Below are 12,637 nucleotides of genomic sequence, written 5' to 3' on the forward strand. Positions count from 1 at the left end.
AGAGAAGGTATGACTCACAAGCACTCCCACTGCGGCGGACATAAATTTTCTCGAGGGGTATTCCATTTGCCCTAAACAAATTTGCCAACTTATGGACTCTCCCATCATCCTTTGAGCATGTAATCTTCACCATTCGAAGGTCTTTGCAAGTAAATGATCTTCCCTGTAGTTTGATACCTGTTTCTGATGCCCTTCTGGTATTGAAGTTCTTTTGCAGATCAAGAAAGTTGTTGTTAAGCATGTGTTCAGGTACTCAAAACTAAAAGATAATCAAGTAAGCATAAGCCCCAAATATGTAATTACACATACAATTTTAAGTTGGAGAAAGAGCTTCTGTATATTAGGTGAGTGCTGCAGCAAGAAAATTAATGCATCAAAGTCTGCAGTCATACACCATTCGCCAAGGGATAGGGTCTTCAGGTTGCCAAAATTTGGACATGTATTCAGTTCCCTACTCAGAACCACCTACACATTGCACATAAAATGAGTGTTCAGCAAATAAACATAGTAATTTGAATCGATTTTATATTTCATATACTAAATACAAGAGGTTTATTTAATATGCAGAGAAGAAAACAAACATACCCACCACGAAAAAGAAATTAAGACATATAGTAATATGTACCATGATTGGCACCTATTGGTAAAATATGATTCGATTCTTTTCTATAATGTGAAGGAACATTGCCGTTATACTGGTATGCAGACTCAAAATAGTTAATTACAAAACGATTTAAACAGTAATCATTTAAAACATACACTACTGCAAGAATAAAAAATAACAAACAATAATCTGAAATAATAAATAATGCTCTCTTGAAGCTGCATACTTACATATCTCATTGATTTCACCTACTACATTTGATGATGAAATGAGCTAGTACTAATTTCTCGATCTGAACTCTTCTCCAATTCGACTGTGCCTTTCTAACCAGGGGTTGCTACTTATGTAAGAAATGTGCTCATTGGACATATATGTGTTCCGTTGGGAGTAACATAAATTTCTGTCGCGAACATCAGAAATAGCTGTTAGAAAAACAATTATGGCTATATCAAGGAAAAAAAATTCGTACTCAAAGATAGAGAAACCAGTAAAAGGAGATGACAGCTATACCTCTCCAGCATCAGTCAACAACTCCAAAGTTATAGCACTTGAAAGAGACTCAAGAATATGGCGTCCACCTAAAATCTTCCTATCATTGCATTCTCTGTTTCCACCATAGTTACCATCTTTACTGGAAAGCTGGCCTTTACCTTTGCAGCCATACTTTGCATCATTTGCAATCTCACTGTATTCATAGCTATTGTCATCGCTATCGATATCACTACCATAATCAAAATTATCCTTGTAATGACCGTGCTTGTAACTTTCTTCAGCAAAAGTATGTCCATATCCAAACCTTATAAAATGATCATATCCAAAATCATCACCCAAGGAAGAGTCATCATGAATCTTAGAGCTCTCTGTCCAATCATTATCATCGCTCTCATCCCCGTCGTCATCAGTAGTTCCATCACAGTCATCTTCATCACTGATGTGTTCAAAGTCATCACCCAAGAAAGAGTCATCAAGTATGATAGTGCATGTGACAGTGACCCCAAGTTCTTGAACGATGGGACTCGGACGTAAGGTGTGGTGAGGCGCAGAAGTAGGAGGTTTGGAGTAGCAATGGAGAAGGCGCAGTAGATCTTGCATTTGAGCATGATTAAAGTCTTCAAAGAGGCAGACACAATCCCAGGGCCTGTCACCAGGCAATCCTTCAGATCCAGCTCATTCAAAGACGTGCAGCTAGAAGAGAGCTGCTTGAGGATCCTGTCGTTGAGCCTGGCATACGACAGCTTCAGCACCTTGAGGTGGCAGGAGATGAACTGCACGCGGTCCAACGACGCGATCTCCGAGCGATGCCCAGCGAGATGGATGACCCGCGCGTTGCGGTTGATGGCGGCCCTGATCCACGCGCTGGCGTCGTCCTCGTCGTAGCCTGCGTCCTCGTCGCCGGACCGCAGGCGGAGCGTGCCCATGGGCGCCGACGCGTCGCGGAGGAGGAAGAGGCGGTGCACGAAGTGGCGGAACTCCTCCGGCGGGTCGTCGTCGCGGCCGGAGGAGTGGCACAGGCGGAGGTCGACGCAGGGCGCGGACGCCCAGAGGTGGCGCCACCGGCGCGCGAGCACGCAGGTGCGGACCGCCTCCCACGCAGTCTCGGAGCTACATGCAATGCTAAGGGGGCCATTGCCCCAGTTGTAGCATATTTTCTGAAGGAAAAAAAATTAAGAGCCTTAAAATAAAAAGATTGTTCTCATTTGGCCCTCCCAAAGGTGCATATTTTTCCTTTGCCCCCCCCCCCTTGAATCTCCGCTAGCTCCGCCACTGCTCCCACGCCTTGAGGGACGACATGATGCGGTGCAGGAGCGCGTCCGGGAGGGCGCTGAGGCGGTCGGGCTTCACGGCGACCTGGACGCGGGAGCCGGGCTTCCCGTCGGCGCCGCGGCGCTGCCCCGGGCGCTGGGTGGTGCTCTGGCGCATTTCGTCGAGCACAAGACCTGCACATAGGGTTTAGGGTCACCCCGGCACAGCCATGTCAGCCAGGATTCTGAAATCTCGGGGGGAGATGCATACAGAGACGAGATCGGGGGTGAGGGAGGGATGGAATGGAACATACGGAGAGAGACTCGGCGAAATGGGCGGAGTTTGTTGCCGCTTTCTCGGTTTTCCGCTGGCGGCTGCTTCGGAGTGAATTGTGGAGTGGGATGGCGTCTTTCTTATTGAGAGTGAGCAGTGGGAGGCGTTTTGGCCTCGGAGCATTTGCTCCCGCGCGAACAGTAATTCAAAAAAGTGGTTAAATGTTTTTAAAAATGCTTAATTTTTTTGCGAATGTTCGTGTTAGTTTAGCAAGCATGTTCGACAATTTTCATACGAAACAGAGCAGTACTGTTTCGTCGGTGAAAAAACAAATTTGGATGATATTTTGGGGTAACATTTGGTGTTAAATTTTTTTTAGTTAATTTTTTTAACTTTTTCTCTAAAACTTTACAGGTAGCATTTGGATGTGACTATGATTACAAAGAACATTTATTAAGATTTTTTCTACATTTTAAAAATCATTTTTCACGCACAGGATCACGCTCCACCTGTATCCCCCTTTGTAAATTTGTGGCAGTGTATACCGTGTGATGGAATTAGCGTTACGGATAAACACAACATTCAACCTCCCCCCGTCCTCATCGCGACACACTCACCTTATCTTCCCCCCTTCACCGGCCGACACCTCGCCCCTCTCAACCCTCATTAGTCCCCGCCGCCACACTCAACCTCATCGACCATGTTGGTGCGAGCATGCTCTCCCCAGTAAGAACTAATTAAGAGGCCCGCGCCGAGACAGTTCTGAGAGAGGGTCTGGGGCTACTTTGAGTGCATCGAGGATGACACGCATCATGAAGCTCAAATCAGTCGTTGGTCGTGCCCACCTACCCGTCGCCCTTGAGTATTTTTGACTCGGTGTCGACAACAGCCTAGCATAAATGAACGCCGCGTTCACGCGCGGCCTTCAGATGCATAATATGGCGACTCTGCTAGAGTTGCTCTTACATCCCCATCTACCAGCACAAGCCATAAAACCACTCCACACTACTAGAAAAAGGCCTACTAATGGCGCACCAGTTTTGCCTACTAATGGCGCACTATAGGTGCGCCATTAGTATACCAGATACTAATGGCGCACCTCTGATGCGCCACTACTAACCCTTAGGTGCTCCACTAGTATTCCCTCTAGGTATGCCACTAATAGCCTTATAGGTGCGCCACTAGTAATAAAGGAAGGTGCGCCACTAATAAGGGCTGAAATGCGCCACTAGTAATGTATTTGGAAAACAAAAAAAATCCAAATTTACAAAAAACAACCTATAAGGAAAAATAATTTAAAAACAAAAAATGAAATAGAATCATAATTTTTATTATAGTAAGAATATTACAATATCTTTACAAGTATCCAATAAAAGAAAAATTACAAGGAAATAAAAGAAAATTCTAAAACTAATCTTCTAGTAATCTTTTCTTCTTTTTCCTTACTTTATCCCTGCAAAGAATGATAGAAATATGTGAGAATGAACATTGCAGAGAAGTGAAATTGAGCAATTATTTGCATCCGACATCGAAGATCTAAGATACCTTGAATCATAGACATGGGTCATTTCATGAAGCCAAGAGTCTATGCCATTCAGGATGCATAGTTCCCTGTCAGAAGAACTTAATTATTCAGTAAACATAGTCCTAAGCTTTTTACCCGAGACAAAACATAAGGTACATGCTTGACCAGTTGACCTAAGCTACGGCCACGCTAATCCTGCTAACAGCACACATGCAACTAGCTAACCAAGTTTACTACTAACATAATTCACCGAAAAGAGTAACATGTGATGCATCAAAAGGAATCTGGCTAGGTGTGTGGATCCAAAACAAAGTGTGCAGATCTTTGATAAATGAAAGTGTACCTCATGCATTGCGCCATCGTCCAGTGCGGCTCGCTGTGTCGTAGGGTCCTCATCTCGACAAATGGCTAAGTCTACTGCCTACTGCCAATGCATAATTAGCACACACAAGGATTTTATTGAGTGAAACAAAATTACCATCCATACTTCCTCTACTGCCTACACATCCAACAGGATAAAAAGAAACATTTTTCAGCAAAATCGAGTTAAATAGATGGATTTCCATCTTGCATACATGTGTGCATAGCAAATAGATGGAGGGGGAGAAGAGAGAGCTTACCAACAGCATCTGGTTGGGGAGGTGGTCATGAACAGCATGCCGGAGAGGTTGTCGGCTAATGTTTCAAAATGAAGAATAGTCAAGTTAAGTGTTAACCAACATTGTACAAAATACAGTAATTCACCGTTTTGATAACTCACTTAACATTGTACAAGTTGAGGTAACTGAAGATAAAATGGAGCTTATGGAAACAATATTTAGAGAGTAGGAGAATAGATCCTAAATTAAAAGGATTCTTCTGACAACAAACATACCTGGTTGTGGGCCTTTGCCAGCTCCTCCTGTAGCCCGTCGAGGTCTTTCCTTAGGTTCCCGACCGACTTGACGTCCCTCGCTAAAGGATTAAGAACCTCCACCACCTGCATTTCAATTTGCACAATTCAGGTTATATATAGTCTACAACTACTAGTTTCACCCACAATTTCAACCTCAGGCATCTATGTAATACCCATTGAATCATTTATTTATGTCTTAGTCTGACCAGTGGCACTCATTGTGAAATTCAGTGACTGCAGACTGAGATATTTCTCTGAACCTACTACTACAGTACTACTATCAACCTTTATAACATGAGTTAATTTCAACATCAAGCATCTATCTAACATCCATTGGTTCCTCTATGCCTTACCCTGATGAGTACCAACCATGGTGAAATTCAGCAAGTGCAGACAGAAACATTTCTCTGAACTTTTTTTCAGGTAACATTTCTCTGAACCTACTGCAAGTACTAGATACCATTATTCAGAGTTCAGAACATAATTTTCATACCTTGTTGTGAAGCACCATGATGGTGAGCAGGTCCTGCCGGGCCCTCCAGTCGCAGTACTGGATGTCGAAGCGGACGACGTCGAGCGCCTGCTTGGTCAAAGGCCCACAACCAGGTGTAGGGAAGGAGACGGCGTGGTGAGTTCAGAGATGCAGGGCGGGGGTGAGAGGAAGGGAGCTAGGAGGCGACTGCTTACGGGGGTTGGGTGCGGTGGCGCTGACGAGATGGAAGGAGACGCCATCGTCCTTGGCCGTCGAGGATCTTGTGGACGCCGTCGAGGACGGATGAGTTGAAGTCACCGAGATCGAGCACGCCGCTCTTGACCAGCACCGCCGTGCCGCGGATCTTGCACTCCTTCCACGCCTGCTTGTTCTTCCCCGTCAGCCCGTGCAGCAGCAGCATCTCCGCCTCCTCTCCCCTCCTCTCCTGTTGTGGGGGCGCTGAAGTCGCCCTGGCATGCTGCCTGCGTTTTGGTCTTGGAGGAGAGAGGTCCTGAGCTCGATCGGCATGGCTGCGGGCGCGAGGAGGGAGGGAGGGACGGAGAGCTGTGGAGGCGGAGGGCGGCCAAGTGGGGTGGAAGGAGTAGGACGCGGTGGCGGTGGTTGCCGCGGCCTATGGATATGAGGCCTCGCTCCCTCCTAGGAAGAGACAGAGAGGGGAGAGGGTGGGGGCGCTGGCGACGGGATGCAGGGCGGGGCGGGAGGTCGACGGTGAGGCTAGAGGAGACGAGAACGCCGATGGGGATGGGGATAGGAGGTCCGCGGCGGTGGCGGCGGGTTTGGAGGGGATCGATTCGAGGGGAGAGGAGGACGAAGCGTTGTGTTGCTTTGGTTGGATTGGATTCTCTCGAATCAGGGCCGGTCGGTGCAGCACATACTAATGGCGCACGGTGGAACAGTGCGCCATTAGTAGTTTTGCAAAAAAAGGAATAAAAAATATAATAAAAAAACAACATTAGTGGCGCATTTTCCGACAGGTGCGCCATTACTAGTTACAACTAGTAATGGCGCACTGAGTCTGGATGCGCCATTAGTATGTTTGGACAGGCGCACTAGTTCAAAAAAAATATTTTTTTGATACTAATGGCGCACCTTGGGCCAGGTGTGCCATTAGTAGTTTCAACTCTAATGGCGTATCAGAAGGTGGTCCGCCATTAGTATATACTAATGGCGCACCGCTTGTCTGGTGCGCCATTAGTGTCAATCCCATCTATAGCCCTTTTTCTAGTACTCATTTGAGTGCGCCATGTTTGGTGATTTGGTCAAGCCAAACCCACTCTATGCGTCCACAAGCGGTCGGACAAAGATGAACAAAGGGCGACAAGCGACCACTAGAATTAGATTTGCCATGGGCCAGGTTTTGCCAATTAGGCGAACGAGGACGCGGGTCCAATTTGGTGGGTAGGGAGGATACTTCCATCTGGTTTACGCTTCCGAGTTGGAATACTGGCCATCACACATATTATCTTGAGAAGTGGATCCAACAGGTTAAAATCATGGCAAATTGTTAAATTGGGTTAAATTAGATACGACAAAACAATATTTGAGGTATAATGTGGTGGAAAATTTAAATGGGGCAAATACTATCACAAATACACAAACAATGGGTAAAAAGTTAAATTAACTCTCTTATTAACTACTCCCTCCGTTCCTAAATATAAGTCTTTCTAGAGATTTCAATGTGGCTACATACATATGTATATAGACATAGTTTAGAGTGTAGATTCACTCATTTTGCTCCATATGTAGTCCATATTGAAATCTCTAAAAAGACTTATATTTAGGAACGGAGGGAGTATATCCCTTTCCAACAAAAAAATTTGGTGTATTTTTTTAGGTGTGTTAGTACTCCCTCCATTTTTTGTATACAAGGCCACAAAATCGGATTACAGGTACCAATGTAAAATTTAATGCCTGCTTTAGAAGTCAACTTTTTCTTTTGTTTACTGCGATCATTAATACTCTTCATGCATGCAAAGAAATTGAGTGGAGAAAGTAGCTGACTGTCATTATGACGACTGCATGCATGCAAGTGGGCGTGAGCGTACCTCTAGGTCGTCAATTTAGCCGACCTAATACAAGTCATATAATACAAAAAATATACCAATATAAACTTCAGATGTTCTATTTTCAAAAGATATAATTTTTGTGTTATATAGTTTATATTAGGGTGGCCAAATTGGCAACCTAGATATACGCATAGGACTTGTAAAGTGAGACGGAGGGAGTATATTAAACAGTTTGTTAGTACGAGAAAATATCATTAACTTTACCTCGATTATTGTTGGTGGCCTTATATAGATGCAAAATGTATATTCCATAGTGGCCTTGTATATAAAAATGGAGGGAGTATTTGTTATTCAGAGAGAAAATACCTCTCTGCTCATAGTTGGTGGCCTTATATAGAGCATGAAGCTTACTTCAATATTCTACCTATTTTATATGAAGTTTATTTCCTTTTTACTGCAGATAAAACGTATTTCAGTATACTACTAAACTTACGAAGATAAAAAAAAACTGACAAGTAAAATAACAAAGCGTATCTCAGCTGCACCACAATTCAGGCAAGGAGCATCCATAATTTCGTTTCTGTTACGGTAAGAAAGCAAAGTTACTACAGAACACACATATGAACTCATCCCACGAGGATTCTAGGAAGAACATCCCAACGATTAATACCGATAAATAGTTCCATCATCCATGCTGCTAAAAAAAGACGTCAAAAGATCCGGTGAAGCTTTGAAAGCATCATCAGTGCTTCATGGAGACCAAGGGTTCTTGCTAACTACATAAGGGATGGTTCGATCACGGCAGGATTTAATATCTAGAAGACCCCTCATAAACTTCTGGATGTCGTGTTACATCCAGTCGTCCCCACATTCATCCAGTTCTTGCTTGGCGAGTTCCCTTATAAACTTCTGGCCCCGGAGATCTAGTAGAAATATCCGAAAGTAGATGACTATAGATTAGGACCATGTATGAAAGAACATCTTCTAATTTCATAGAATACACTTCTCATGTAATAGAATATCAATGATACACTAAGCAGATCATATGCCACCTAAAACATAATTCGCTTTTCAGGAACATGGCAATGTGTGTCATTACATCTCAGTAAATAGCACATGAATATATAAACCAACAAACCAATAAGGAAATACTGATATTGGAAGTAAATACAAAATGGTATATGAAGAGAAGGTATGACTCACGAGCATTCCCGCTCCGACGCACATAAATATACTGAAGGGGTATACCATTTGCACTGAACATATGTGCCAAGGTATGGACTCTCCCATCATCCTTTGAGCATTTGATCTTAACAATTCTAAGGTCTTTGCAAGTAAATGATCTCCTCTCAAGCTTGATACATGTTTCCAATGCCTTCCTCATGCTGAAGTTCTTTAGCACAACAACCAAATTGTTAATAAGCATGCGATCAGAAAAATAATGTAAATGATCAAGTAGCATACACCAAATATGTAAGCACACATACCAATTTAAGTTGGAGAAAAAGCCTCTTTATATTAGGTGAATGCTGTAGCAGGAAAATTAATGCATCGAAATCAGCGGCCATACACCATTCACCAAGGGACAGGGTCTTCAGGTTGCTAAAAGTTGGACACCTTTTCAATTCCCTACTCAGAACCACCTTCATATTGCAGCCAAAAGAGTATTTAGCAAAGAGCAGTAGTAAGTCGAACCAACTTCTCAGTTCTCACAATACAAACTGCATACGAGTGGTTTATTCAACAGAAAGAATAAAACAAAGATACCCATCTCAAAAAAGAAGGGAAAACAAAGATACCCATCTCAAAAAAGAAGGGAAAACAAAGATACCCTCCTTTGGTTCATAGGATAAGAAAATCATAAGAATAGGAAAGTCATTGGAAGTGAGATTACATGCATCTCAGTTCCTACAGGAAAAGAGATGTCACTTGGTTCATAGGATAGGAATTTTTCCATTAGATATGAGCTAATGTTTTCCCTCCTTTGAAATGTGAAAGATAGGAACAGGTCCTACATGGGAATAGGAATTCATTCCTATATACCAAATGGCTCTATAGGAAATATTTCATTTAGAAATCCTATCCTATATAATTCCTACAAAAACCCTTAATCAGTTTTCTAGTAACTGAAGGATCATCAGCCTTAGACTCTCTTATAATGACTGGATAATTAATCAGTTTTTTACATTATATATAGTTAATCTATTGAAAAGATATACTGTTGCAACAAAGAGAAAAACGACAAACAATCCTATGAGAACGTAAATGGTAAACAATGCTCCCTCGAAGCTACAGTCCCCTACTACATTTGATGGTTAAGCAAACTAGTACTACTTTATTCATTTAAACTCTGTACCCAGGTATTGAAACCAGAGCAGAAGGTCAGAAATGTGTTCATTCGACACATGTGTTCTGTTCAAGGGAACATGAAGTTTCTTTGTGAAACGTCCGGAAAAAAATGTCCGATGATAACTGCAGAAAATATAAATAGAAAATAAGAGATGAAAGAGACAGATCATTAAAAGATGGTGATAGCTATACCTCTCCAGCATCACTTAACAACTCCAAACTCATAGCAGTAGAAAGGCTCTCAAGCATATTTTGGCCACCTAGAATCTTACTATAATTTCGACCACTGTTTCCACCATACTTACCATCTTCACTAGAAAGCTTGGCCCCTTTGTAGCCATACTTTGCATCATTTGCAATCTCGCTATATTCATAGGTATTGTCATCACTATCAATATCGCTACCATAATCATAATTATCCTTGTAACGACTGTGTCCATATCTTCCATTAGGAAAACCATATCCAAATCCAAAGTCATCAAAATCGCCATCATCACTGATGTATCCAGGGTTATCATCACTGATGTATCCAAAATCATCATCACTCAAGGAACAGTCATCATGAATCTTATAGTTCTCTCTCTTATCATCGTTGTGGTTATCATCATCACTAGTTTCATCAAAATTATCTTCATCACTGATGTATCCAAAATCATCACACAAGAGAGAATCATCAAGTATGATGGTGCCTGTGACCAGTGACCCAAAGTTGATAAATGACGGAAATCGGACGGAAGGTGTGATGAGGCGCAGCAGCACGAGGTTCGGAGCAGTAATGGAGAAGTCCCAATTGAACGTGCATTTGAGCATGATTAATTTCTTCAAAGAGGTAGACACAATCTTAGGGCCAGTGACCAAGCAATCCTTCAGATCCAGCTCTTCCAGGGATTTGCAACTAGAAGAAAGCTGTCCAAGGATCCTAACGTCGAGCCTGGCATACGACAACTTCAAGATCTTGAGGTGGCAAGAGACGAAGGGCACGCGGTCCAACGACGCGACTCCCTTACGATGTCCAACAAGATGAATAACCCGCGCTTTGCGGCTGACAGCAGTCCTGATCCACGAGTTGGCACCTTTCTCGTCGAAGCCCACATAGTCGTCGCTAGACCGCAGGCGGAGCGTGTCCACCGACGCGGACGCATCGCGGTGGAGGAAGAGGCTGTCCACGAAGTCACGGAACTCCTCCGGCGGGTTGGCATCGCGGACGGAGGAGTGGCGCACGCGGAGGTCGACGCAGGGCGCGGACGCCCAGAGGTGGCGCCACCGCCGCGCGAGCACGCAAGTGGGGACCACCTCCCAGGCCTTCAGGAACGACATGATGTGGTGCAGGAGCGCGTCCGGGAGGGCGCTGAGGCGGTCGACCGCGCCGGCGCCGGCGCCGGCGCCGGAGCCTGACGTCTGGCCAGTGCGGCGGTAAGGCCCCCAGCGCTTGGTGGTTATCCGGCGCATTTCGTCGAGCAGATGGCCTGCGTACAGGTTCACGGGAACCCGGCGTAAAGATTATGCAGGAAAATCCATGGAGGAATGTGCGTATGGAGATGGGATCGGGGCGAGAGGGGCGTATGCAGGGAGGAAGGGATCGAAATGGCGTGGAGTTCTTTGCCGCTTTCGAAATTCGAAATTTTGGGGATGGAGTTCGATCGCGACTCGCCTTCTCCCCGCACCCGCGGTGGCTGCTTAAGTCAATGGGCTTTGGGCATTCCGCTGCGCATGTTACCAAGGGGTGGCCCAGTTAGCAATCCATTATATTTCTCCAACTACACTCAGTGCCCGTGGATTAGGAATTTTTTGGAACGATGAAATAAAGCTCGAGGTTGTTGGTTATTCTGCGTATCACATAGATGTGAAGATTGATGAGATGTTTGACACAAAAATCAGAGCTACTTTTGTTTATGGTGAAGCTCAGGTTAATATGCGTTAGAAAACATGGGATATGCTCAAGGGGATAGTTGGCTCTAGCAACCTTCCCTGGGTGGTGATGGGTGACTTCAACGAGGTCCTCCAAGCACACGAGCATGACGGCGTTGGTAGCAGAAGTCAAGCCCAGATGTACGCCTTTTGTGATGCGTTGGACACATGTGGCCTGACCGATCTCGGTTATATTGGAAGAAGTTGGACCTTGGAGAAAAAAGTTACGAGGGGCACGTTTACTAGAGTACGCCTTGATAGATGCGTGGCTAACATGGAGTGGTGCGTTGCATTCCCGAACGTAATCACCGAGCACAAGGAGGCTGCATCTTCAGATCACGTACCAATTTTCCTAAAGCTAAAAGATATGCATGCATGCAGGCGGGCCCCATGGAGATTTAAATACGAACTGTGATGGGAGCGGGACTCAGCGCTGGTGGACGTGGTGCAGGCTGCATGGGCACAAACTCCAAGTGATTCGGTTGCATAGGTGGGGGAGAAACTGAGGAACGTGGCTGGCGACTTGACACATTGGGATCGGGTTCATTTTGGCAATGTCCGACAACAGATCCGTCAGCTACAGCTGCAGCTACAGGAGATGCGTGATTCCCGAGGAAGATCTGGCCCATCATTGGCTGAATTAAAAATTGTGGACAATCTGGTGGAGCTGTTTCACCGTGAAGAAATATTGTGGCGACAGAGAGCTAGAATTGAATGGCTCATGCATGGGGACAAAAAAAACCTATTTTTTTCACCTCGGGGCCAGTCGCCGTAGGAGAAAGAATCAAATAAAATCCCTACAGAAGCCAGGTGGACAGATAACTACAGAGACGGCCGAGAT

At 44.5% G+C, this 12,637-nt stretch overlaps 1 protein-coding gene and 1 pseudogene across 1 annotated transcript; both read right to left on the reverse strand.

Moving 5' to 3' along the window:
• Window positions 1-2,524, reverse strand: part of LOC119360650 — a 7,102-nt pseudogene extending 4,578 nt beyond the window's left edge.
• Window positions 2,525-8,388: 5,864 nt separating this feature from the next.
• On the reverse strand, window positions 8,389-11,337 carry LOC119360651. Its single transcript, XM_037626195.1, has 4 exons — window positions 10,081-11,337; window positions 9,027-9,182; window positions 8,743-8,932; window positions 8,389-8,462 (listed from the first exon to the last, which is right to left on the reverse strand). Exons 1-4 carry the CDS (start codon window positions 11,335-11,337, stop codon window positions 8,389-8,391), a joined length of 1,677 nt encoding a protein of 558 aa, XP_037482092.1.
• Window positions 11,338-12,637: the final 1,300 nt, after the last annotated feature.

This window comes from Triticum dicoccoides, chromosome 2B, assembly GCF_002162155.2.
Source record: "Triticum dicoccoides isolate Atlit2015 ecotype Zavitan chromosome 2B, WEW_v2.0, whole genome shotgun sequence".
Taxonomy (NCBI): Eukaryota; Viridiplantae; Streptophyta; class Magnoliopsida; order Poales; family Poaceae; genus Triticum; species Triticum dicoccoides.

Bases quoted from the DNA above. Each gene is read 5' to 3' on its own strand.
- LOC119360651 (XM_037626195.1), bottom strand. From the start codon at position 11,337: ATGCGCCGGATAACCACCAAGCGCTGGGGGCCTTACCGCCGCACTGGC. The intron at 9,183-10,080 runs GTATAGCTATCA...TGCAATATGAAG, and splicing joins TGTTAAGTGATGCTGGAGAG to GTGGTTCTGAGTAGGGAATT. The intron at 8,463-8,742 runs GTGAGTCATACC...TATTTCTACTAG, and splicing joins GCGTCGGAGCGGGAATGCTC to ATCTCCGGGGCCAGAAGTTT.